The sequence below is a fragment of the Tenrec ecaudatus genome, chromosome 4 (genome assembly GCF_050624435.1).
Source record: "Tenrec ecaudatus isolate mTenEca1 chromosome 4, mTenEca1.hap1, whole genome shotgun sequence".
Classification (NCBI taxonomy): domain Eukaryota; kingdom Metazoa; phylum Chordata; class Mammalia; order Afrosoricida; family Tenrecidae; genus Tenrec; species Tenrec ecaudatus.
This window is the reverse complement of record NC_134533.1, coordinates 68986630-69011906: the sequence shown is the minus strand read 5'-3', so window position 1 is coordinate 69011906 and position 25277 is coordinate 68986630. Positions and strand designations below refer to the sequence as shown.

General features: G+C 37.6%; 1 protein-coding gene and 1 non-coding gene across 8 annotated transcripts in view; both read right to left on the bottom strand.

The window, feature by feature from the left end:
- NUP98 (nucleoporin 98 and 96 precursor) overlaps positions 1 to 25277 on the bottom strand; it is an 87152-nt gene that overhangs the window by 57588 nt on the left and 4287 nt on the right. For all 7 annotated transcript variants that reach the window (XM_075546188.1, XM_075546184.1, XM_075546186.1 and 4 more), the window contains exons 2-7: positions 8511 to 8614; positions 6403 to 6504; positions 6111 to 6287; positions 4124 to 4263; positions 2584 to 2691; positions 658 to 838 (exon numbers count right to left, since the gene is read on the bottom strand). In XM_075546188.1, the coding sequence (XP_075402303.1) occupies positions 658 to 838; positions 2584 to 2691; positions 4124 to 4263; positions 6111 to 6287; positions 6403 to 6504; positions 8511 to 8586 (784 nt within the window). In that variant the 5' untranslated portion in view covers positions 8587 to 8614. The remainder of the gene's footprint in view (positions 1 to 657; positions 839 to 2583; positions 2692 to 4123; positions 4264 to 6110; positions 6288 to 6402; positions 6505 to 8510; positions 8615 to 25277) is intronic.
- LOC142447516 (U6 spliceosomal RNA) lies at positions 19240 to 19343 on the bottom strand. The gene has a single exon (XR_012784213.1). It is a non-coding gene; the product is annotated as a U6 spliceosomal RNA (small nuclear RNA).

Here is a 25277-nt window from a genome sequence, read left to right as displayed (position 1 = left end):
CAGCATCCCTGAATTGCTCTGCTTAGCAGTTACTACAATGTAACAATTATGCTTTGCTTTGTTTCATGTCTTTCTTTTCTCACTAACAAGTTCTTAGCTATTGTCTGTTTTGTTCTTTCTATCTAACACCTAGAAAGAACAGTATTTGACATGTGCAAGGCTTGCAATAAATTTGGTAAATGATTAGACTCATTATTTGCACTGCTATCATTGTATCTAAAAGTTAACAGTTGTTTAGCTTTTATTTGAACTACATGTCAGACTAATGGCTAGGGGAAACCAAAAGCCAAACTCTGCTACTGAGTCAATGTTGATTCATAGCAAGCCCCCTGTGGGTTTCAGAGACTGTAACTTTTTACAGAGCAGAAAGCCCAATCTTTCTCTTGCAGACCAACTGGTTGTTGAAACTGCTGATCAGGTGGCTCATAGTCCAACATGTAACCACTAAACTACCAAGGCTCCTTAATGGTCTAGGGAAGCACATGTCAATAAGCAAGCATATCGTATGTTTTCTATAACATATCCCTTTTATAGTTAAATCTGAGGCCATTTTGACCACGGTCACAGAAGAAAAAAAACAAACTAAATCATGCACCTATTAGACAACTCTCAGCTTTAAAAAAACTCAATATAGTCAAATATGATGCCAATACTTACTAGTTCCAAAGCCAGTTTTGTTCTGACCATATGCAAAGCCTGAATTAGTGGTAGAGGAGCTGAAGAGTCCTGTAGCACTGGAAGTGGCTGGTGAAGACCCAAACAAGCCAGTTGTGGTACCTGCTCCCACCTGGTTTTGAGGGCCTTTCCGGTTAGCCTGATAATCCTCTAAACGAAGTTCCTAAGGAGAATAAGAAAATATTTCCAATCTTAATTTGCAGTCCTGAAAGTTCATTAGAAAATCAATACCTCAATGCTTAGAAGTTATCACATAGGGATTCATGGCTAAAAGAAAACTACAGAATAACACTAACTTTTAGTATCATTTTTAAACATTTCTAATAATTTACAGTGGGCATAACAATCCATATCATCATTATCATAACAATGAAGTTGAAGTACCTAGCATACTATAATCTCAACTTTTAAAAATAACCAATAAGGGGAAGACAGGGTGGTGGTAGTTACATAATCTGTTGGCAATTTGAGACTTAAAGGTGAAGGGATGGTGTTTAAACTGTAAATCAGGTCGCAGCTTGATGACCTCATTTGAAGGTGCTAAGGAGATAAATTACTTGTTGGAGGCAGGAAACACACATACTCCCTGCGAGACATGCTTGCTGATAAGACACATAGAGTTATGCTAGAGCCCTGGAGCTGAAGGAGCCAGGTGGTGACTTCTGCCAGAGCTGAGATGTTTCTACTGCCACTAGATCCACAAGACTTTCTACCCATTGGCCTGTGATCTTCCTGCATATTTGGCATCATTGCATATCTGAAGAGGAATTTATAGCTTGGTATTGGATATATGGGCTAATATTGGACTTATGGACTTGATCTGTACTGGGCTGGGCTGTTTCTGAATATACAGTTGCTCTTTGATATAAACTTCTTACACACACACACACACACACACACACACACACACACGCATGTCTATGAATTTGTTTCTCTAGTCAACCCAAACTAGAACTGGGGGCAATCAGGAGCTGATAGCAATGAGGACTGTATAAACTCACTCAATGGGATTGAACAGCAAAATTGAATGTGAATGGATATAATATATTGTGTTAAGATATTTTAATAACACTATTATATGTATTTATTTAAATAACCAATAAAAATAAATTAGTTAATGAAAGATGAAAAGTTATGTTGAGTTTTCAAAAAGTTTAAAATTGGGAACAATGCTTTAACAGCTTTGTTCTCAAGTCAGGGTATCTATGTATGCTCTAAAAAGCAAGTTTGGGATGTAGATAGAAGTTGCAGCAATGGCTCTCATCAGGATGACAATTAAAATATTTAAATATTTTAACATTATAGGGCACAGTAATGAGAATGAACTTTATGCAACTACATGGATCTGACAACAATGAAAGGAGAAAGACATAGAACTTATATAAATTTAGAGCTATCTAAAGCTAAAAAATGGACAGTTGAGAAAGTGATCAACTTTGAAAGAGGAGGATTGTGACTAAAGAGCACAAGGGGAATGTGTGGGATGCTGGTAATATTCTGTTTCTTGATCTAGATCCTAGATATATGGGTGTGCTCATAAGTGAAAATGTATTGAGTAGTTAAGTATACTTAAAGCTTTGTACGTTTCTGTAAGTTGGACTTCAACTGAAGTTTTACTATATTCACACACACAATTCAGTATACAGCATGAACCACCACCAAATCAAAACAGAGTATCGAGAGATACATCAAAATTAAAGAGCTGAATGATAACCTTTCATTAAAAAAAACCCCCAAACACACTATACCTATTATGTATACGTTTCCAAACAATGTGGCCTGTGCTAAAGCATTTTACATAAATTCATTATGATCCACCTGACTCTAAAAATAATTAAAACATTAAAAAAACGGCTTTCCAGTACAATGAAAGGATTGGCCTGATAGTTTGTATGGCATTTTACTGACCTCTAGTGACTTGCATTCATATTCTTTCATAGCAGTAATACACTGGTGCTTGGTGCTGATATTAGTGCTCACTCCAGCTTTGACCATAGTATCTGTACCCGTTGGAGGCTGCAAATGAAGATGGCGGCATATAGAAAAGTCTAGGTTTTATATTCCTAGTTTCACATACACAATTCTTCTACAAATGAATTCTGAAAATATTACTTAATAATTTTTCTACCCTCATATTATGATTTACTGTCCTTTCCCCTCCCACCAGTTAACCAAAGCATGTTTGTGTGAAAATTTTTGAATTCTACTGGTCTTAGACAATATTTGTCTTTTTGTAACTAGTTTCACGTAGCATAGTATCCTTTAGGCTCATCCACATTTTGTAGATTCAGTTATTCTTTAACTTTCCATAGTTTCATTGCATGTATCCTGATCTGTCCACTCTTCCACTATTGGGCATTTAGGTTGTACCCATCTTTTTGCTCTTGTGACTAGTGGTGCTGTTAAGTGTGCTTGTGCATATGCCTATTTGTGTCATGGCTCTTTTTGAGACTGGACCAGGGCTCCATATGGCTTACTGCTCTACGATACAGAAAGAAGATCACTGTATCATAATGGTATTATTCTTTTTAAAACATAAGGTATTCTCTTTAATGCCAGCAAGGTTTACAAGCCACAATTAAAAACTGTGCAAATGCCTATTTCTCTCCCTGAAGTCCTCAATTTAAAATTAACCCACTAATTTTGGCTATTAGGGTAAAATAGTAGCCTCAGATTACTAAAGTATCATAGAGACAAGTTTTGAACAATTTTACATAAGATTAAGAATTAACATTTGTCAAGAATAGTGACTGTTATACGCTATAAAATTTTTTATAAGTTCTTTAGAAAACAATAGGAAAAAAGAAATTCTACACAGCAAAAATAAAAATTCTTTTGTAACTCACGATGTCTATAACTTTCTTTTATTTTAAATCATTTTATTTTTAACTTTCTATGGTAATATCATATTGCTTTCCACAGTGGGTATTTAATAAGCCTATTATCAGTGTTATTAGGGTTCCAATCTCTATACTTTCGCCAGCAATTTATTATTGTTTTATTTTATTCTAAATGCTGGAATGAGATCTCGCATTATTTTGCTTTGAATTCTTTCTAATGGCTAATGATTATAAGCATTTCTTCACGTTTGTTAGTCATCTAAATCTCTTCTTTTGTGAAGTGGTTCTAGTTGATTATCTTTTCTATGATTCGGATATTAAAAGTAGCTCCCTTTTAGAAATAAAGGGCCAAATTATGAAAACTCTTAAGCTCAACCTTATGAGTACAAATGCATTTGACTGGGTTAAGCATAATGCCAACTGAGATCTAGGTTTCATGACCCTTTTCCTCTCTACTACGTAAATAAGCGCAAATTTTGTTTTTTAACACATCTTTCAGGAAACGTCAAAAAAAAAAAAGAGCAACAATTTTTATAAATTCACCCTGTAAGAAGAAAACAGAAAAATAGAAGAGAGACATATTCCAAGGATTAGAAGAAAATACTAACATTGAATTTAATGGTAGTCCCAGTGGGTGCAGCTGTAAAACTACTTGGCCCAAAAAGGGAACCAGATGTGCTACCAAAAGGGTTCGAGTTGGTATTCGTAGTTCCAAAGAGCCCTCCACTGCTAGTACTTGTTCCAAAATCTGTAAATTAGAAAGAAAAATGAGATTGCAAGCAGAAAGGAATTTAAGAATTCTTTTAGGGGAAAAAAGAAAATGTCTGAACCCTTTTTACAAGTAAATATTCATGAAACTTTCTTTGGACATACTTTAAAAAATATCCTATGTTGACCATTAATTTTTCTCATCCTTTCCATGTTAAGACTAGACGTTGATTGAACTTGTCTTTCTGAAAACATCTGGTCCCAAAAGACTTAATTGGGCTCACAGAATATTTTATAAACAATTATTTAACACACAAACAGAAATAACCAAATGTTTGAAAAACTCAAACAAACACAAGTTAAAGTAAAGTTTCACCCAAAATATAATTTATAAAAATTAGTAGGCATTATCAATCATCTTATAGAAAATAAAGAAATTGAGTAGATTCTCTGATTACCTTTCAAAAAAGCAGCTGCAAAAAACTCTCTCATATACATCAATTTAACTGTTGGCTAATGATTTTATCTTGAAATGTGAGCAATAACTGCCACTAATTAAAAAATTATCCGTCAATATTTAATTTAAATGGTATTCTTATTACCAAGTTAGGAAGAATGTGGTTTCTCACAGGCAGACAAATTGCTACATCCCTTTAAAAGTCCTAATATATAAAAGGGGCTTCAAGAAGTTCATGGAAAAATAGGTTTAAAGTACAACTCATTTTAAGTGATTTAACCAGGGAAGTATATGATGTCAATATTATTATCAAGAATACCACTTAAATGAACCCCAAAGGCACAAACTTGACCAATGGTTATCACAGGTGAAATGAGAAAGAATGGTTGCATAGAAGCACTGAGTTTATATCAGTGGTGGTAGAATAATTTGGAAACGGTTAGCAATAATGGTTATACAACACAAAGAGTAGAATCAACGGCACTGCATTATACGAGTAGAAGTTGTGGAATTGGAGAATGTTTTGTTGTGCTTATTTTTTGCCACAATTAGGGAAGAAACTGCTTGAACGGAATATGGTGACAACTATACAACTCTTCTTGTACATGAATATGAATGACTTATTGAATTGTACGACAGGTGGAAGAAGTGCTAATAAAACAACAGAAAAAGGAAATAGTGTGAAGTAAACGATTATCTCTCACGAATCACTAGCACTCTAAATTACACTTTATATCATTACCTATTTCAACATCTCAAACAACTTCTTTTTGAAAATATTGTTATGGCTAACAATTCATTCTTCCACCTTCTTGTACTGGGAATGGCATTGCTTCATATGGCACACTTGGTCAACTAGCAGTGGTTGCCGCAAAAAGTTATGTGTAGAAGTATTCTCCAGGCCAAAGTTAGACTTAAAAAGAAAAATAAAGCTACACTCAATTAGCAGCATATGCCACGGACCAAAAATGGGAAATTAACCATGTCATGCTCAGCATTTGTCATCAATGCTCTAGTTTCCTCATTCCAAGTGAGAAAGGCACAATGAAAGCTGCAAGGTGGTACAACATGGTGACTATACAATATTCCTTCTTGAAATTCTCCTCCCACCTAACTCCATTACTCTTGACCTGACTTTTCATCCTACTGCTGGCCATGCTTTTTCAAGCCCCACTTTCTTCCACGGAGCCCTTAAATAATAAAGTTGTTCAGGGTTCCATTCTTGGGCAGAAGTACACATTACACCCCACTTTATTCCAGTCTGTTGGACTTTTCAATAACCACACAATTTTTACAATTTCTCCCATGTTTTTGTCATTTGGTGGGGCAGGGAAGGAGTTGGGTTAGATGGAGGGAAAAGAGGAAACACAAACATATTTAACAATGAAACCAAAATGCTAGATACTGAAGTCCAATAATGTCCTACTTACTCCCGAAGCCAGTTGGTTTGTTTTGTGTAAAGGCATTGTTCTGGGATGAGAATAGACTAGTTCCTGTGCTGGCAGTTCCAAACAAGCTATTTGATGTTCCTGTTGATGTTCCAAACCCAAAGCCAGCACTTGTAGAAGTAGCTGGCTGGCTAAATGAGTTGGTACCAAATAATCCTCCTGGGAAGAGGGATGGGGGGGGAGAAAATAGTTAGGAAGACAGATCTGAGCCACTCCATGAAACCTATACCAGTTACAAATACATCGTCATCTATATTTCAAATAAAACCCCTACCTGGTTTGGTCTGTGTATTTCCAAACAAGCTGCCAGCATTGTTGCTAGAACCAAATGCAGATGTTCCAAATGCCCCTCCAGTAGTAGTGCCAAATCCAGTATCTGGAAAAGCAAATTCAGAAGTCAGAATACATTTTAATTCGGGTGATCCAATGAAGAAGTTTCAGAGTATCTTACTATTCTGCATTTGGATAGGAATACCTGTCTAATCTCAAAGTTCTTTCAAAACTTCAACAGATTACAAGGTAGAGAGTTATTATTATGCCAAAGACATTTTATTTCAGTGTTCCTAGATGATATAATAAAAGCTCAAGGGTCAAAAATTATGTCAACAAATGTTTTAGTAATACGTTAAAAAAAGTGACAAAAGTTAACAGTGATTATGAGTTGACAATGAAGTAAAATAATTCACATAAAGTGTCAAATTTTTCTTTAGGCACTGCAATACCAGTCAATTACTAGGGTGAATGGCCCTTAATTAAGGAAGCACACTGAAATGACTTCAGAAGCTTTTGGGGAAAAAAAAAACATGTTCAGGTTGTAAACTCAGAGATTCCAATCCTATAGTTCTATATTTTCAAGAGAATGGGAGAAGTGGAGGAAAAAAACCCAACACTACCAAAGTGACTCTAACGGGACTCTTGGTTAAAAAGCACTGACCTAAAGAAGAGTACCCTAAAAACAGGTCAGGAGACATCTGAAAGTACTTCGACTGTTGTTAATTTTATTAAGCATGATTAAGCTTGGTGGTCATGTTTTTTTTTTTAAGTTCTCATCAATTATCGATGGATTGGTTAGGGTTAGGGTAAATAAAAAAAGAAAAAGAAGAATTATAGATGCATTATTAAGGGTTGCATTAAAATAGTTGGCTCAAATATTCTCCCTTTTAAAAAAAACACAGGGGCGCGACTCCCCCAGCGGACTGTGGGACTTTGCCTACGTGGGGTTTTTTTTCCCTAAATAAAAGCCTGTTTGCTTAAAAAAAAAACCAAAAAACACAGGGATAAATAAGATTTGGAAAATTCTTACTGGTTAAGCTGGAAGATAAGCAAGCACATAAGCATTAATTATACCATTGTTAGTGGTTTTATAGTAATTAAAATTTTTTGACTGTAAGATTAAAAATGAGTAAGCAGTGGTTACTACAGGCAACCAATGTCATGTACAATATTGAGCTGGGAATACTCTGGTTTCTCTAAAAAATTGTATAAATCTTTCGCCTTTTACAATAATGGGCTGTGAAGGGAGTCTTATGGAATAGGGGTGGGAATTAGGACTTTGACATTTAACATTAATGTCCCTGAAAGTCTCATTTTGTTTTCAAACAATAAATCCTACAGCAACTATATATTGTTTGTTGACTGAAGTCTTGTCATTTACTGTTCTTTTTAAAAAATTATTCAACACTTTTATTGAGGGCTCTTACAGCTCTCATTGCAATCCACACATTCATCCATTACGTCAAGCACATTATGTACATATTGTATGTACTCATGTATAAGCTATTTTCCAGCACATTTTTAATGCAGATTTTGTGGTAAAATTTGGTGCCTCAGCTGACATTCGGGTCGGTTTATATTCACGTCTATACAGTATGTTGCCTTCCTCATTTTCAAAGCATTTTATTTCTACTTGAGCCCTTGATATTAATTAATTTTTCCCTCCCTCATAAAGCATCGATAAATTATTTTCTTATCTTAATCATCGCTATCTCCCTTCACCCACTTTTTTGTTGTTCTCCTCCCCCCCAGCAACTGTTAAGTAATGGCACTTTAGACCAAAACATTAAAAAAATCACTTCCTAGTTTCAAAAATTAGTAGAGAAAATACTAACTTTCTGCTAATATAAATATAATATTTATAAATTATCCAAACCCACTACTATTAAGTCTATCCCAATTTATAGCAGCCCTATATAGGGTTTCCGAGGCTAACATCTCAAACAGAACAGCTGGCAGGTTTGAATGCTGACCTTGAGGTACGTAATCCAATGCTTATCCTACAGCCCCACCAAGGCTCCTAAAACAGGAATGAAACTCTAATCTGAAGCTATCAGGCTACATTTTTCCTTAATATAAACAGCTTAATTAACATTAAAAAAAACTTACTCTGCCCAAATGTTGAAGTTGTGCCAAAGCCTCCTGTACCACCCCCAAAGGGTGTTCCAAATGACTTATTAAACATCCTCAAAATGAGTCTTTGCTTCAGAATGCTGGAAACAAGGGGAAAAAAGAACATGGTTATAAAAACCACAGAATGCAATATAATTCTCTTTCAGAACATGTATCATTCCACAGTGGGGTTATGGCAGTTCAGGGGTAGAATTCTTGCCTTCCAAGTGGTGACCCAGAGCAACTTCCTGCCACTGTTAGAAGCCTGGATTTCTATGATGCTGAACAGATTTCAAAAGGCCTTTCAGAAAAAGATAAACTAGGAAAGGCCTGAATATTTCCTTCTGAAAATCAGCCTAAGAAAATATAGGTCACAGTAGCTGGACTGGCAATTAATCATAAGGATGCACGCAGGACAGAAAAGAATTCAGGGTGGGCAGCTAACAGCACAGCAACACATTCATTCTACAAACTTAGTTATGCCTGTTCACACTGTAACACAAGGTCCACTCTTCATTATCCTAAAACCCTGTATGATAAAATGTACCTTATAAAATGATCTTTCATATAAGCAGCACAATATGAAGTTTAACCTCACAACTATCCCTGTAATACTTTTAAAATATATATATTAAAGTGCCTATATTATAAATACCTAAAACAAAACCAAAAACCCATAAACCTAAATACTGCTGAGTTGGTTCTAACTCATAGAAACCCAGTAGAACTGCTACACAAGATTCCCAAGACTGTCAATCTCTACAGAGGTTAAAATGACACATCTTTCTCCCACAGAACTGCCTCTGACAGTCTGATTAGTAGCCGAGCACTTTTACCCACTGTGCCACCAGAGCGTTTCTATTTTTAAACATAAATCCACTTTTAATAAAGACTGAAGATCCACTATGATACATTTTGATTCAAGTCACACAGAAACTTATGCAATATACCTGTCAAAAGCTACAACCATATCCTACTATTCCAAACACCTAAAATATTAAATACCTAATACATTTGTCAAGCTGAAAGGCTGAAGAAACAATTCAAGCCTCAACTTACAATACTGAAGAATCCTATGGGCAAAATATTCAATGATATAGGTATCAAAAGAAGTATAAATAAATAGATAAATAAATATGGAAGGAACTGTGTCACTGTACCAAAAAGGGTTATTTTTAACCATTCCAGAAATAGTATATTAAAGGAAGAAATCCAAGTTACACAGAAGGCGTTGATGGGAAAGTAAGGCTACAGAAGATAAACTAAAAGTAGAAACATCAATAAATGTATGCAGCACCGGAGGTGTTCACTGCTGTGAAGTTGAAGTTTGGAAATTTGGAAGTTTAGCTACCTGGTCAGCCAATCAGAAGAGATTGGTATTTGTGCCAATTCCAAAGAAAGGTGATCCAACAGAATGCAGACATTGACGTGACCAAGGATTTCACTTTAGTTGGCTATCATCAATGCCCATGGAAGAAGCCATCAAGTAACCAAATGACACACTGCACTGCCAAATATGCTGCAAAGATGGCCTTAAGGTGCTTTTACAGAAATTAACATTCTCTCCCCAAATTTTCCTTAACCCCAAACACTTAAATTTTTTCTCCTAACATCCAGAAACTGAACAACTCTTTCAATTAAACTAAGCTCACTGAAACTATGTTTCATAACTAGAGTATCACAGATATCTGGAAAGCTTCTTAGAAATACACACAACTCAGATCCCATTCTAAAAATATTAAAGAATATTTTGAAAAGGCTTTCCAAGTGACTCTCATGCCTTTGCTCAGAACTGGAAGCTATGTTTCATGTAGTCACTATCACTCAGTGATGAGACCTGTTTCCTGCCTTCCCAGTTAATTCATCAGGTATCACAAAGTAACAGGTTAGGGCCTTTATCTTATCAACTATCCTATCTTGGGGTAATATTCTTAAGCAGCAACATACAGAAGTCTTTAAGTCAGATTTCTATGATTGAGTCTACACTGACTTTTCAATGTTACATTCAACATGGACGCTGCTAGTCTTGGAGGGGAGGGCGATATATTTTTTATCAAAATCTTATTCTCCTGACTGGGGTTGTAACCTCTACCACATCCTAAAGATGCTTGTAATCAACTTTCTATTTTTAATAATATCCTAACAAAGAACCCTATCATCGCATATATGTTTCACCAAAGGATCTTTAGTAGTAATAACACCTTAAAATTTACAAAGCTCATTTTATACATTATCTTAACTCTAAAAGATTTACAGATATTTTAACAAGTTTTCCAAGGTCAGAGAGCTGTTAAGTGTTGAAACCAAACCTTAAAGTATCTTCTAACTCCCAATGGGCACCCTCAATCCTAGGAAGAAAGTGAGACAAAAACATGTGTAGTATTATCAATGCATCTGCCTCAGAACCAAGAACAAGGGACAATGCAAGGAGCAATTCCAATGAAGATTCCTGGGGGGGAAAGCTTCTCTCAGACTCTGATATTGTTTTCTTAAAAGATTTAAAAATTACTCACCAAGACTTTAGAAACAAACTCAGGATTTTTATACTAATTGCTAGAAATTAAAGAACAGACTAAAGAATTACTTGTGCTAGCTGCTGGGAGTGTTAACCAGGGGATAGTCCTCAGCTGTTAGCTCTTTTCAGAACTGCCGCAGCTAAATAGAGAATGGCCTCACCCAAAGTCACAGTACCTACTGGTGACCGCCTATATCCATAGTCAAAAGCCTGATCTCTTTGACTCAATGCAGGATATTCTGAAAGGAAATTCCAACTTCATAATCTTCATGAGTTTGAATAAGGCTTTCACTAAGACAACGTCATAACTCAATTTTCCTTTCACCTCAGTAAGCTTCATCTTTTCCATATATGGTCATTCCAAGAACCTCACCCATAGCCATACAGTTGATCTTGACTTAGAGGTAGCCAGTCCAAAAATCCCACTCATCAACATTCAGTTGATTCTGATAGTGACCCTATAGGACTGAATAAAACTGCTCCCAGGGTTTCTAAGGCTGTAAACCTTTATGGAAGCAGGTAGTCACATCTTTCTCCCATGGCGCAGCCAGTGGGCTTGACCAGCTTCTCTTTGGTTACTAGCAAAGCACTTAAAATCACTGGGCCACTAGGGCTCCTTGTACTCCCAAGAAGATTCCCAGTATACTACTCACTATCTCATCATTCAAGATTTTGATTTTTAAACAGCAAACAATCTACTATTCCAAGTATTTTGCACATTAAGGACATACCTGCCAGTACCACTTAAGTGCAATACAAGAAACACATGCTATGAAGGTTATGTGTTAAATTGGGTGGACAATGGTTCTCCATGGTTTGGCAAGCATCTAGTAATGCAAGTTTGCATTTGTGTAATGATGCATTTTCCACTTTGTGATATGATGGGGGCATCCGCTATTTTTGCACAATGTCAATTTTTAAATAAGAATCTGGTCTTTGGCAATGGGTGGGCCTCTACTCAAGTACTCCCTCAATGCATGAATACTTTCTTCTATTAAATTGACATTCTATGATGCTCACCCTCCCAACACAACCGCTGAAGACAAAGCAGGTGAACAAGCAAATGTGGTGAAGAAAGTTGATGGTACCCATCTATCAAAAGGGATAGTGTCTAGGGTCTTAAAAGGCTTGAAGATAAACAAGCGGCCATCTAGCTCAGAAGCAACAAAGCCCACATGGAAGAAGCACACCAGCCTGTGTGATCATGCGGTGTCAAAGGGATCAGGTATAAGGCATCATCAGAACAAAAAAAATCAATCTTACCATAGTGAATGAAGGGGGAAGGGCAGAGTGGAGACCCAAAGCCCACTTGTCAGCCAATGGAGACCCCCTTGCAGAGGGGTCTAGGGGAGGAGATGAGTCAGTCAGGGTGCGATGTAGCACCGATGAACACAGCTTTCCTCTAGTTCCTAAATGCTTCCTCCTCCCTCCCCCACTATCATGATCCGAATTCTACCTTGCAAGTCTGGATAGAGCAGAGGATGTACACTGGTGCAGATAGGAGCTAGAGGCGCAGGGAATCCAGGACAGATGATACCTTCAGGACCAGGGGTGTGAGTGGCAATACCGGGAGGGTAGAGGGTGAGTGGGTTGGAAAGAGAAAACCGATTATAAGGATCTACATGTGACCTCCTCCCTGGGGGACGGACAACAGAGAAGGGGGTGAAGGGAGATGCCGGATAGGGCAAGATATGACAAAATAATAATTTATAAATTATCAAGGGCTCATGAGGGAGGGGTGATAGGAGAGGGAGAGGAAAAAAGAGGATCTGATACAAAGGGCTTAAGTGGAGAGCAAATGCTTTGAAAATGATGAGGGCAAAGAATGTACAGATGTGCTTTACACAATTGATGTATGTATGGATTGTGCTAAGAGTTGTATGAGTCCCTAATAAAATGTTTTTTAAAAAAAAAGAATCTGGTCTTTGGAACATAATGCCAGTCAGTAAGCAATGGATGTAAATCTCCTGCAAAACATTCTAATTAAGAGTGTGCTTCCCCAATAACTCAATCTTTGATACCCCTTAACCCACCATTCAGGAGCCCTGGTGGTATAGTGGGTTACATGATGGGCTGCGATACACATGGTTAGCAGTTCTGAACTAGCAGTAGTTCTGCAGAACAAAGACTGGGATTTCCACTCCCATAAAGCGTTATAGTCTCGGAAATCCACAGGGGGTCGCTAAGAGTCACCACTGACTTGGTAGCAGTGAAGTTGAGTCAGAACCCACAAGTCACTACATGTAGGAGAAATGTTTTGGACTACTTCTGTAAAGATTAACAGCTGTCAAGTCGATTCCAATTCACAAGTGAGCAGAACAGGTCCACAGGTTTCTAAGGCTGTCAATCTTTTTTTTTTTTCTTCAATCATTTTATTGGGGACTCATACAACTCTTATCACAATCCACACATCATGCATCCATTGTATCAAGCACATCTGTACATTTGTTGCCCACATCATTCTCAAAACATTTGTTTTTTGCTTGAGCCCTTGGTATCAGCTCATTTCCCCCCCTCTGTCACAAACCCTGGATAATTTATAAATTATTATTTCTTGATGTCTTACACTGTCTGATGTCTCCCTTCATCCACTTTTCTGTTGTCCATCCCCCAGGGAGGGGGTTATATGTAGATCATTGTGATTGGTTCCCCCTTTCTGCCCCACCTTCCCCTTACCCTCCTGGTATCACTACTGTCATTACTAGTCCTAAGGGTTTATCAGTCCTGGATTCCCTGTGTTTTCAGCTCTTAACTGTACCAGTGTAAATCCTCTGGTCTAGCCGGATTTGTAAGGTAGAATTGGGGTCATGAGAATGGAGGAAGCATTAAAGAACTAGAGGAAACTTGTATGTTTCATCAGTGCTATACTGCACCTACTGGCTCGTCTTGTCCCAATGACCCTTCTGTAAAGCGATGTCCAGTTGCCTACAGATGGGCTTTGGGTCTCCACTTTGCACTCCCCCTCATTCAAAATGATATGATTTTTTGTTCTTTGATGCCTGATAGCCGATCCCTTCGACACCTTGTGATCACACAGACTGGTGTGCTTCTTCCATATGGGATTTGTTGCTTCTCAGTTAGAAGGCCACTTGTTTATCTTCAAGCCTTTAAGACCCTAGATGCTATATCTTTTGAAAGCCAGGCACCATCAGTTTTCTTCACCACATTTGCTTATGCACCCACTGTCTTCAGAAATCGTGTCAGGAAGGTGAGCACCATGGAATGCCAGTTTAATAGAACAAAGTGTTCTTGCGTCAAGGGAGTACTTGAGTAGAGGCCCAATGTCCATCTGCTACCTTAATACTAAGCATATATATATATATTTATATATATATATATATATATGCACATAGATCTATTTCCCCATCATCGTATATATTTATATATGTACATGCCTATATTTAGACCTCTATAAATGCCCTTTGCCTCATAGTTCTTTTTATGTTCCTCTTGTCCCACTATCTATTTCCTTTTACTTTCCTCTTGTCCCACTATCATGCTTAGCCTTCATTTGGGTTTCAGTAATTCCCCTCGGTTACAGTGCCTTTGAGCAAGCCCTAACAAGCCTCCTATACTCTCCTGGTCATTGATTTTTGGATCACTTGTTCCCTTTTCCCTGGGTGGTTTTTAAAAAAATAATTATTTTATTGGCAGCTCATATAATTTTTCGATCCAGACATACATCAATAGTGTTTTAAAGCACATTTGTACATTCATTGCCCTCATCATTCTCAAAACATTTGCTCTCCACTTAAGCCCCTGGCATCAGCTCAGTTTTCCCCCTCCCTCCCCGCTCCCCCCTCTTTCATGAACCCTTGATAATTTGTAAATTATTATTTTGTCATATGTTACCCTGTCCGCCTCCCTGGGTTTTTTAAACACCATTTCCTTCCCCCCACCTCCCCCTCTCCCATGTCCCCCCCACCAACCACAGGTCCAGTTATTTTCTTCTCCAGATTGTTTATTCCGCTTATCTTATCTAGGTAGACCTGCAGAGATAGTATATGCACAAAAAACAAGACCGCAAAACAAAGCAACAAAAGAAAACCACCTACAACAAAACCAAGGAAAAAAACAAAAAAAGAAAAGCCTGTAAATAGTTCAAGGTCTGTTTGTTGGCCTTTAGGAATGTTTTCCTAGGGAGTCTGATAGGGTGCCACGCCCTGGCCCCAAAGTCTATGTTTTGTATTCTCTGGGAACTTCATTGCTCAAGGCTGTCAATCTTATGGGAGCAGACTGATTCATCTATCTCCCACTGAACAGCTAGTGGGTTTGAACTACTTATCTTTTCCATTAGCAGACCAACACTTAGTCTATTGCACTACTGGGCTCCTTTTGTAAAGAAGATAGTCTCAGAAACCCCGTTCTGCAGTTCTACTCTGGTCTACAGTGTTGTTGTAAGTTGAAATCAACTCCACACAATGGGTTTTGTTTAAAGTGTGGCCTGACTTACTGTAGACAAGGGTTACATGGAATCAGGCCCTAGAAAAGGACATCAAAATAAAGACAGGGTCAAGGAAGCCCTTCAATGCAATGGATTGACACAGTAACTGCAACCATTCACTGTAGATGGTGCTGGGCTGACCTTTCTGTTATACACAGGGTATGAGTCAGAACCTACTCAAAACCAATCTCTTTCACTATACACAATAAGTTTCTTCAAAGTAGAAGACAGCACTGTATCTTTTTATTAACCAGAATCTAACACTAGGTCTGAAAGAGATGTACTCATTTTCTAAATTAATGACAATAATCACTAATTTGTTTTTAAAAAAGACTGAATGATCTAGTTTAAAATTCTAACTTTCAATCAAACTATGCTATACAAATTCTACAAACAAGGGGACACACAGACACACACACACACAAATCCCTGGTAGAATTTAACTACCATCTAATCAGGGGTGGAGAGCAGCCTTGGTGGACTAGTAGTTACATGTTGGGCTGCTAACCACAAGGTTAGCATTTCAAAACCACTAGCTGCTTCATGAGAGAAAGACTAGGCTTTTTACTCACAGAAGTGCAGTCTGGTAAACCCACAGGAACAGTTCTACTCTGCCCTATAAAGTCCCTTTGAGTTGGTCATTTTGAACTGCTGACTTGTGGGTTGCAGCCCAATGCATAACCACTACACTACCAGGTTTCCTGCAAGACACAAGACTAAAAAAATGGCTGGATGCAACCAGCAGTTTTTGTTTGACCTGTAATATATATACATGATCTAAATATAACGGGTGGGGGTGGGGAGTGCCCTTGAGTCAGAATTGACTTAGGTCACAAAGCAAGCTCTGTGTATATACTCTTTGAAAGTTATTTAAACGTAGTCTTAATTTGATCCTCTCAACCAACTTGTGTGGTCAATTAATGCCTGTATTTGACCAAGTAAAAAAAATATTTTCTCATTTGTTCAAACACTGCTATGTGCCAAGCATGATGCTAAGTGCTGGGGATAAGGAATCTCTGGTTTAATGGAAGCTACAGAGGGACAAGTACCTGTTGCAGTGCAGTTGGCAAGTGGCATGACAGATATGTGCATACGTCAAGGAGATCCTAGCTGTCTCAAAGTTGTGATTACCTGGTTCAGAGTCTCCTCTATTGCTATCTGCTCTTTTATATACTGTTGTGTTGTTTTTTTAATTGAAGCTTTGAGTTGCAATCTTGAAAGATTCTGTAGGAAAATATTTAATGATACAGGAAGCATCTAGAGAAGATGAAAAGAATAGAGTCACTGTACCAAAAAAGGACATATGAACAAGAACCATGAAAGAAGTACAAACTGTACCAAATGCATTAGCCAAAAACAAGGCTCCAGGAATTGATGGAATACCCACTGAAATGTTTCAGCAAGCTGAAGGAGCACTAGAAGCACTCGATCTTCTATGCCAGGAAATTTGGAAAACAGCTATCTGGCCAACTGACAGAAAGAAATCCACCTTTGTGACCATTCCATAGAATGACCCAACAGAATGCTCCAACTATCGAATGAAATATCACTGATATCGTACACAAGTAAAATTTTGCTCAAGAGTATTCAATAACTGTTGCAGCAGTACAGTGACAGGAAACTGCCAGAAGATGGATACTGAAAATACAAGGAGGAAGTAGAATAAGTAATGTTAAATTGTGAGGATTGTAATCAATGAGACAAAACAAAATCTGTATGAATTGCTGAATGGAAACTCGATCTGCCCTGAAAACCTTCACAATTCTCACACACACACACACACATACACACACACACACACGGACTCAATAGAAAGTAAAGGTCTAGAAAAAAATGATGCCAATATACCAGTATGTACTAATATGTCAGATATAATGGATTATAGATTGTAATGAGAGTTGTTAAGAGTCCCCAATAAAATGATCTAAAAAACAAAACAACAAAAAAAGTTGGAGGCAAAAACAAACAAAAAGGTTTCATAGCAAATAATTTATTTATCCTCATGTGTATTATTTCTTTGTTCCTTTAAACTAGTAGGTTTTGATTTGTGATTTCTGGTGCAATTAAACCAGAGTAGATAAGTGCCAAGAAGCATGTTAAGAAGTCAAAAGTCAGGTCAGAATATGAGAAAGCTGAGGGAGAGTTTGGAGGAATCAGAAATTTTGAACTAAATCCTGAACTAAGACTTGAAGTATTAGGAAGAGAAGAAAGTCAAAGAATAAAAGTAAGGTATCCATTCCAAAGGTAAATTACCAAATTACAGAATATCACTAATATCACATGCAGGTAAAATTTTGCTGAAGATCATTCAACAACAGTTACATCAATACAGGCAGCTCGCTGGAGGTTCTGGCCAGATTCAGATGAGGTCGTGGAACAAGGTATAGTTTTGCTGATGTCTGATGGATCCTGACTGAAAGTAGAGAATATCAGATATTTAATTATGTTTTATTGAGTGTGCAAAGGCACACTTCACTGTGTTGATCAGAACAAACTATATAGTCTTAAGAATGGGTATTCCGAGGTGGGGGGGAGAATGGGTATTCCAAAACATCTCACTATGCTCATTGAGAGCTTTGTACATGGTTCAAGAGGCAATTGTTCAAACAGAACAGGGGAATATTGCATGGTTTAAAATCCAGAAAAGTGTGAATCAAGGTTGATCCAAATCACACTTTTTCAATCTGGATGTTAAGCAAGTAACAAGCTGGATCATATTGAAGAAAGAGGCATCAAGATAGGAAGCTTATTAACAATCTGAGATATTATGCAAAAGATACCCCACTTGCTGAAAGTGAGGACTTGAATTATAATGCTAGCAAAGAATACTGAAAACAAAAGAACAACCAAATCTGTCTTGGAAAATGGACAGCTAGAATTCTCCTTAGAACCAAGGATGGGGAAACTTTATCTCATGCACTTTGGACATGTTATCGAGAGACACCTGACCCTGGAAAGGACATCATGCTTGGTAAAGTAGAGGGACCGTGAAAGAGGGACAGAGGCTGTAATGATGGGCCTGAACATAACAACTGTTGTTTCATTTTGTTGTGCACAGGGTTGCTATGAGTCCGAGCTGATTAATGGCACCTAACAACAAGGTAAACAGATAGGAAATTCATATCCTGATTAAGTTACTTTCTTGGTTAGTACAGTAAGGCCTTCTTTCTAAATATTGTTCTTTAATGCTGAAGGCTTATTTGCTTCACAAAATGGTTCCAGGTTAGAAACTTATTATTCAAAATATTTCCAAAGTGGAAAAGGAAAAAAACCTACCATTTACTACTGCTTTGATTCAATCTCAGTATGTGCATTTGAACATTGGCGGTTATGTGGCCTATACCAATGGACTGTTAAACAAAGTTGCCTCCAAGTAAAACGTGTGAAGTCTGACTCATGGCAACCCTACAGAGGCTTTCTTAGGCTGCAAATCTTTGGTGGGAGCAGATGGCCCCTTCTTTCTCCTGTGGGGAAGAAGTTAGTGACAGCCAACAGGGCTCTTCAAAAAGTCTTTTTGTTTTTTTCAAGAGATATTTTCCAATATTCCTAATTAGAAAAAATACGACTCTTTTTCTTCACTCTGAACCTTTGCTAGTCAATATCTACAGTAACTACACCTTCATAGTATCATTTCTTAATTCCTAGTATCTGTCTATCACCAACTGACCTTCAGTACAACCTGCAAACAACACAGAAACGTCACTACCCACAATATACCAAGGTCACTCATTTCTCCCACCTCAAATGCCTGGGTCTTCATTCTTTTCTTTTCCTTTTAACGCTTCATGAATTTGGGTGTCATACTTGTGCAGGGACCACGCTAATCTTCTCTGTATCGTTCCAATTTTAGTGTATGTGCTGCCGAAGCGACCATGTTATTCATTCTTAAGTACACAATTTTTTTATTTGCAAATCAAATTTGCCTATTCCTTATGAAGTTTATTCAGCAGAAGGGTTATATATGTAGACACAAATAACTTTTGTGTCAAAAGCACATGTTCAAATAAACAAAGCGTAAAGGGATGAGTGAAAGCAACAGGCATTTGTAAAGGATCAATTGTTCCCTTCTTACTGCATACAGCCGTAATTCAAGAGCTCCATTATTTTTCACGTAATCCAGAACGAAATACAATCAAAAGCAAAAGCTGCTCTGACTGAAGTAAACATGGAAGTAGATACAGTGGAGTCCCACCAGCTCAGTTTCCCAAAGAAGTGTAAGGCTCTATGAACCAGTGTGGAAATCCCTATTCACCACTCCCATTTCAGAAGGCCCTTGAGATCAAGCACCACCTGTCAGTTAAAAGATGTTGTGTTGCTTTACACTGTGTGGTGTTGCCATGATGTGAAACACTAGGTCCTTGGTGTGTCACATACCTTAGGGTCACCACCCATGCTGACCTTCCAGAATAAGACAGAGTGGGGGTAGAAACCTGGAGATTTACTTCTAAAAATTATCTTCAAATAATAAATTAAAATTAGCTAAAGAAAACCCTAGAAATCACAATATGACACTGTCCAACTCACTTGCTTTGGATACACCAACAGGATTATAAGCCCTTATTTAACCAAATACAGTGCTAGAGGGCACTGTTTGGTGAAGTGTGGGAAATGGACAGCCACAACAGCCACCACAGTGGGATTCAAACATGGTGGCAACTATGCAGATGGCATAGGAACAGGCAGCATTTCGTTCCGTCATAGCTAATGCTGCCATGAGTTGCAGTCAACTTGACTGATGGCATGTAACAGCAGCCATAACTACATGAAGTCAAACTATTTTCATAATACTAAAATAAAAAGCAATGGTGCTGGGACCTTAGGCATGAATCAAGGCAATGGTCCCCAACTATATTAATAATTAGAGTTCGTAATTAATATAACACAATATAAAAACAAAATTCCACATTCACTTAAGACTTGAAGTAGAATTTTTTAAATCATTTTATTGGGGGCTCATGCAACTCTTATCACAATCCATACATATACATTGTGTAAAGCACACTTGTATATTCATTGCCCTCATCATTCTCAAAACATTTGCTCTCCACCTAAGCCCCTGGCATCAGCTCCTCAGTTTTCTCCTCCCTCCTTGCCACCCCCCATGAACCTGATTAAGTATAATTTTTTGCATTTGAATATACATTTAATACTTATTGATTATTTTGGGGGTGAAATGGGAAATATCCATAAAACACTTCTACATACGGAAATAAAAATTAAAGGGCTGTCTCAAGGAAAAATAGTTGTGTAATTAGTTTGACTAGAGAGTTGAACGAGTACGTTTTCTACCCCATGTTAATACCAGTTGTATCCAAAATGGTAAACTAAGGCTACTAATCTGAAGCAAAAATCAGAATCCTGAAAAACTTGTGTTTCTCAGTATGTTAGTCAGCTGCCCAATTAAAAAAAAGACATCTGATAACAAGTGGCCTTATGATTATAGAATAAAATTTGTCAATACCCAGAAGATAACTTAATGAGCCAATAATTTCCAGTGATCAATGAAATTTAATATAACAAGAGTACAAAAAGAGGGTAGGGGGAGGAGGAGAAAAAATGAGAAGCTGATACCAAGGGCTCAAGCAGAAAGAAAACATTTTGAAAATGATGATGGTAACAAATGTACAACTGTGCTTGACATAATGGATGGATGGATGGATGGTGATAAGAGTTGTACAAGCCCCCAATAGTTAATTTTTTTAAAAAAAAAGAAAAATCATCAGTCTATTAAGCCAGATATTAAAGAGAATGCAAAATGTAAATGCCATCCTTGTCTTCAGTTATTTTTAGATGAAAATTGTACTTATGTTAAACATGAGTTCAACTTAATCACATTTAAAATTTTGTTCTAGTTTCGCATACAATAAGTTGTATGAGATACAACTTATATAAGCCCATAGATATAACCCATATAAACAAGCTGTTTGGAGGTCCTGAGAATTTTAAAAAAACAGAAACATTTGAGTACTGCTATCTTAGCATGCTATAGATAATTGCTGTCAAGTAGAGTCCAACTCATGGCAACCCTAGGATTATATAGGAAATGTTGTCTGGTCCTGTGTCACAACATCAATGACGTGTTCCAATTACATTACTGTAACAACTGTGCAAATTTATCTCACTAAAAGTCTCCTTCACTCTCATTGGGTCTCTACGTCACTCTCATGTCCTCCTCTCGCAAGCTGGGATAAACTTGACTACTTAGAACCAACAAATTCTCCACCAAATCAATTCCAAATTAGTGACCCTATTGAGGACTTCTAAGACTGTAAATCTTTTCAGAGACAGAGGGCCCCATCATTCTCCTGCATAGCAGCTGATAGGTTTGAACTGCCAATCATATAGTGACCAGTCACAAACCTAACCCACAGGGTTTAGCAGTCATCAATACCTCCTGAAGATGTGTTAACACAAATGAGGTAGATAATGTCTTATTGTGATCCAAAAGGTTTTCTTTTTCTTCTTGAGTGATTTTATTTAAGGGGGGAGTCCTTTGGAAAAGATGTCCAAAGGGCAAATCCGTAACATTTTTATTGATTTTTTTTTTTAAACCAGGCTTGTCTTCCTACTCTGCCTTAATCTGGAAACTCTGCTAAAATCTGTTCATCATTGCAACATGCAAGTCACTGTAAGACAAATTGACAGACTGTGGGACTACTGTTATAGCTCTATACTATTATAGGGACTTCCTAACTCTTCTGTTCCACATCTTCCAAGCAACTGAGCTTAAAATCACTCATAGCTCCACACTTGCCTAACTGAAATTGGATTTTAGGAAGTAATTTTTTATGTACTAAAAAATAAAACAAAGGCTTCCCATTGCACTAAATTAAGTACAAATTCTTCAATAAGTCAAATCGTAGTATTAATTTATTTTTGTACAATAGGACACACAGGGCTGTTGCATATTCACTTGGAATCAAGTCTATTTGTGAAATGGAAAGATAATGAAATCACAAAACATCACATTTAATTACATCAATACAACTACAAACTCTCTTGCTCTCTTCCACGGGAATAGAATTACATATTCATTTACCCAACAGCCTATTCCTTTTCAAATAAAACCTCAAGTTCCCCTATCCCACAGAAAAGGAGGCTACCACAAAAACAAGAGGAAAAACTAGAGACTGAGTGATTCTTGGCCTCTCCTCGTAGCTTTTCTGTTTCCCAAGTACTAGACCTTGGGAATTTAAGTTTTTAAAAAGATCATCTTTTTAAAATGCTACTAACTAAGGATCCCTGGTAGCATAGTGGGTTACACACTAGACAGTTAACCACAAGGCCAGCAGTTCAAAGTCATCAGCCACTTGAGAGAGAAAAAGATGGAGGTTTTCCACTCCCCTCCACCACAGGGCCTAGCAGCCCAATTGGGGGCAGGCAACCCAGCTTTCAGAAAACTCTAGGTATCCTGCTATACGCAGGCATCCAGCAAGTACCCTCCCCATAGCTGAGATGCCCAAGGAAGGTCAGCTAGTGGAAGGGGCCGTGAAGGAGATCAGCGAGGTTGTCAGTGAAACCTGTGCCCACAAAAGTAAAGGAGAAGCCAAAAAAGGCAGCAGGAAAGGATAAATCTTTGGACAAAAAGTGCAAGCAAAAGTGAAAAGGGGAACAAAGGGGAAACAGGCTGAAGAAGCTAACCAAGAAACTACAGAAATACCTGCTGAAAATGGAGAAACAAAAAATGACAAGTCCAGTCTGTTGAAGCTGAGAAAAGCAAAGCCTGTTAATGTCTATCTACCATGTTTTATCAGTGAGCCCTGTTATCTCTCTTCTTGAACAACCAAGAAGAATATATTTTTATCAACTTTTTGTCAATCCAAATTTTTCAGTAGCTCTAGAAATATTTTTAAGGAATCTCACTTCATCACATTTTTAAGTGTAAATGCATTTAAAAAAAAACATTTTATTGGGGGCTCATCCAACTCTCATCACAATCCATACATACATCAATTATGTAATGCACAGTTGTACATTCGTTACCCTCATCATTCTCAAAACATTTGCTCTCCACCTAAGCCCTTGGCATCAGTTCCTCATTTTTCCCCTCCAACTCTCCTCCCCCACTCCCTCATGAACCCTTGATAATTTATAAATTATTATTTTGTCATATCTTACACTGTCCAAGGTTTTCCTTCACCTACTTTTCTGTTGTCCGTCCTGTCCCCCAGGGAGGAGGTTACATGTAGATCCTTGTAATCGGTTTCCCCTTTCCAACTCACCCTCCTGGTATCACCATTCTCACCACTGGTCCTGAATTCCCTGTGTTTCCAGTTCCTATCTGTACCAGTATACACCCTCTGGTCTAGACAGATTTGTAAAGTAGAATTGGGATCATAATGGTGGAGGGGGGAGGAGTGGTAAATGCTTTTTAAAAAAAAGGTGTGAAATCATTGTTTACTTTTTGGTACAACTAGAAAAATGGAACATTGAATTGTGGGAAGATTTTGACTTGTCTTGGGTGTCAACATAACATTCCCATGGGATAAGGGGACGTTTTTGTGTTCCAATTACTTAATGGCATACTTGGAGCCACTATTAAAACATACTTAATGGCAATTTGGAGCCACTATCATGCATATATATAACTTGAATATTTAAATTTTTGTTTTCTTTTTTCCCCAGAAAATAGAATTGTGTCTGAAAACCATTCTGTCATCATGGCTTTCTTGTCATAACTGCGCATTCTGTAACACCTATGTTGTGGGAATCCAGTTTTCCTGATAACTTTGTTATGTGCTGTATTTGGAAATGTAGTGTGTATGACATTAAATTGTGAATTAGTGGGACTTAAGATATGAGAGCTTATCAACACTTGAAGATAATGGTACTTATAAAAAATTTGCTGTAAGTATATGTTATGCAAATTATGTGCCAATAAAACTTTTTAAAAATTGCCTCCAAATTTAAAGCTGGAAAGCCACTGAAACTTATAAATGATTTGTATCTACATGCCATTTTAGGATTTTGGTACGTTTATTAAGAATTGTGTATAAGGGATAAGGGAACAAGAGATCTAAAATTGATGTTGAGGAGGGCATTTGTATAATGTCTGGTGGGGTTTGATCAAGTGCAATGTATCTGAACAGAGAGGATGGTGAAAGGAAATAGTGGAAAGATGTAGAAGGCAAAATCTATTTATAGCAATATAGCTATAGGCTTGTATATATGTAAATATATTAATTTATAATGAAAGGGATAGAGGTCAATGTACACATATTTATATGGTAAGAATTAAGATAGCAGAAGGACTTTGGGCCTCTTTTCAAGGCCACCCTTAACACAAGAGCACTTTATTCTAATGAGCTGGCACTCTTTGATACCTTTCCGATAGGATAGGATTGCTGAAGACAGAAAAGGGTGTATATGCAAAATGTGAAGAAAGCGATGGTGCTTGGCTATCAACATAGAGTATCTAGGGTCTTAAAGGCTTGAACCAGCCATCTGGCAGAAAAGCAAATAAGCCCACATGGAAGAAGCACACCAGTCTGGTGATCATGAGGTGTCAAATGGATCAGGTATCAAAAGACCCAAAACAAACAATTATATCAATGTGTATGAGGGGGATTTGAGTGGAGATCCAAAGCTCCTATGTAGACAATTGGACATGCCCTCACAGAAGGGTTCTAGGAAGGGGTGATTTACCCAGGGTGTATCACCAATGAAATACATCCTTCCTCTAGTTCCTAAATGCTTCCTCAACCCCCACTACCATGACACAGTTCTACCTTACAAATCTGGCTAGACCAGAGAACACACATTGGTGCGGATAAGCGCTCTGGGCACATGGAATTCAAGACAAATA